Source organism: Cynara cardunculus, unplaced genomic scaffold (genome assembly GCF_001531365.2).
Source record: "Cynara cardunculus var. scolymus isolate 2C unplaced genomic scaffold, CcrdV1 Un_Scaffold_12214, whole genome shotgun sequence".
Taxonomy (NCBI): Eukaryota; Viridiplantae; Streptophyta; class Magnoliopsida; order Asterales; family Asteraceae; genus Cynara; species Cynara cardunculus.
The window spans coordinates 1-1,620 of record NW_020207427.1 but is presented as its reverse complement, the minus strand read 5'-3'; the positions used below and the strand labels follow the sequence as shown (position 1 = coordinate 1,620).

Here is a 1,620-nt window from a genome sequence, read left to right as displayed (position 1 = left end):
GTGTTGTATTTCAGTGTATAAAACCAATTTACAAAGGGGCTATATATAGCCAGGATGTATACATAGATAGGAGACTAATTAGGAGCTAAATTAGGTAAACATTTACAGCTACATTTTACATGGAAATGATTACTATAACAGTTATGGAAAGAATAAATTAAATCAATGATTTAATTTATTCTTGATATGTAATACAAACTACGCAGTCCTCAACGCACAACCATCGGTGGAGTATGTTGACCAAGTTGTCATTCTCAATACCCCTTTTACTTACGGTCATGTCCACCCACTCGTAACGATCGATCAACAACCTGTTTATTCGTACACCCAGATTCTGCAGGTACCCGATCGAAGGCCAGAAAACATATTCTTGGACACATATGGAACCACTTCTGACCTTCCTCCTCCAATTCATCCTTTCGAAGCTTATCTGGAAAACACTTCGCTCAGAATCGAACAAGAGGAGAGTCTTGTTTTAGAAGAAGCAGTCAACAACAGTATTATTACTGGTTCCGGATTATCGAAGGAAGCAATCACACACCATATACAAGTGAAGACAGCACAAGAGAACACGGGTTGCAATTGCAAAGGTGAAGAAGAATCAGATATCTGTGCTATTTGTTTAGATGGATATGATGAATACAAGAAGATGGCAAGACTAGACTGTGGACATGGGTATCATGCACAATGCATCAAGACTTGGCTTTTGCGTAAAAACGTTTGCCCCATGTGTAAGGCTACTGCATTGAAGATATAACAACATTTCAATTCTACGTGACACCAAATGATTTCATCTTTCAATCATCGATGCTTTGTAATAATCAGAATAGATTTGTGTATATGAAAAACTTCAATTCTTTATTATTTGATTGCATCTTAATAATGATATAGATAAAACTCTTCCTTAATTTATCTACCACTAGACATGGGTAATATAGTCTGCTTGTTGATGCTATCGAAGGTCATCGAGCTGGTGTTGGTCGCATTCGTATATTCAGAGTCATCCATTGCTTGTTTAAGCAAATACTCAGATTCTTCTTCGTTTGAAGTAGTTTGCACCCATGGATGCTTCTGTATCATCGATGCCAATATTCCTTCCAGCTCCATTGCCACTTCCTTCATGGTAGGCCTTTCATCTCCATTCACACGCAAGCATCTTTCGGCAAGTCTTGAAACATTGACGATCTCGTTTGGAATACCTTCATTTAGCAGCAAGTGTTCATCAAGAACCTGGAAGAGTGTCCCTTCTTTCAAAGAAGACAAGAAATACATGGCAAGGTTTCTTTCTTTCTCTGGTCTATCAAAGTTAAGAACCTTCTTTCCAGTTAGAAGTTCTACTAGTAGGACCCCAAAACTATAAACATCGCTCTTATCTGTCACCTGGTTCGTCTGCAAGTACTCAGGGTCTAAGTAGCCTAGTGTTCCTTGGACTATAGTAGCCAACTCAATCTGATCCGTAGGAATTAGCTTGGATGCTCCAAAATCAGATACTTTTGCTATATAATTATCATCTAGAAGTATATTCGTTGGCTTGATATCTCGATGGATGATCGGGACAGAGGCCGCAGAGTGTAAATATGAAAGTGCTCCAGCAGTCTCGGTTGCTATTCTGAGTCGGAT

General features: G+C 38.8%; 1 protein-coding gene across 1 annotated transcript; it reads left to right on the top strand.

Moving 5' to 3' along the window:
* Positions 1 to 206: 206 nt before the first annotated feature.
* LOC112505567 (probable E3 ubiquitin-protein ligase ZFP1) lies at positions 207 to 757 on the top strand (the record flags this gene model as incomplete). The annotated part of the gene is made up of 1 exon (XM_025109456.1): positions 207 to 757. A coding segment is annotated over one exon (551 nt), but the record flags the coding sequence as incomplete, so codon positions are not given.
* Positions 758 to 1,620: the final 863 nt, after the last annotated feature.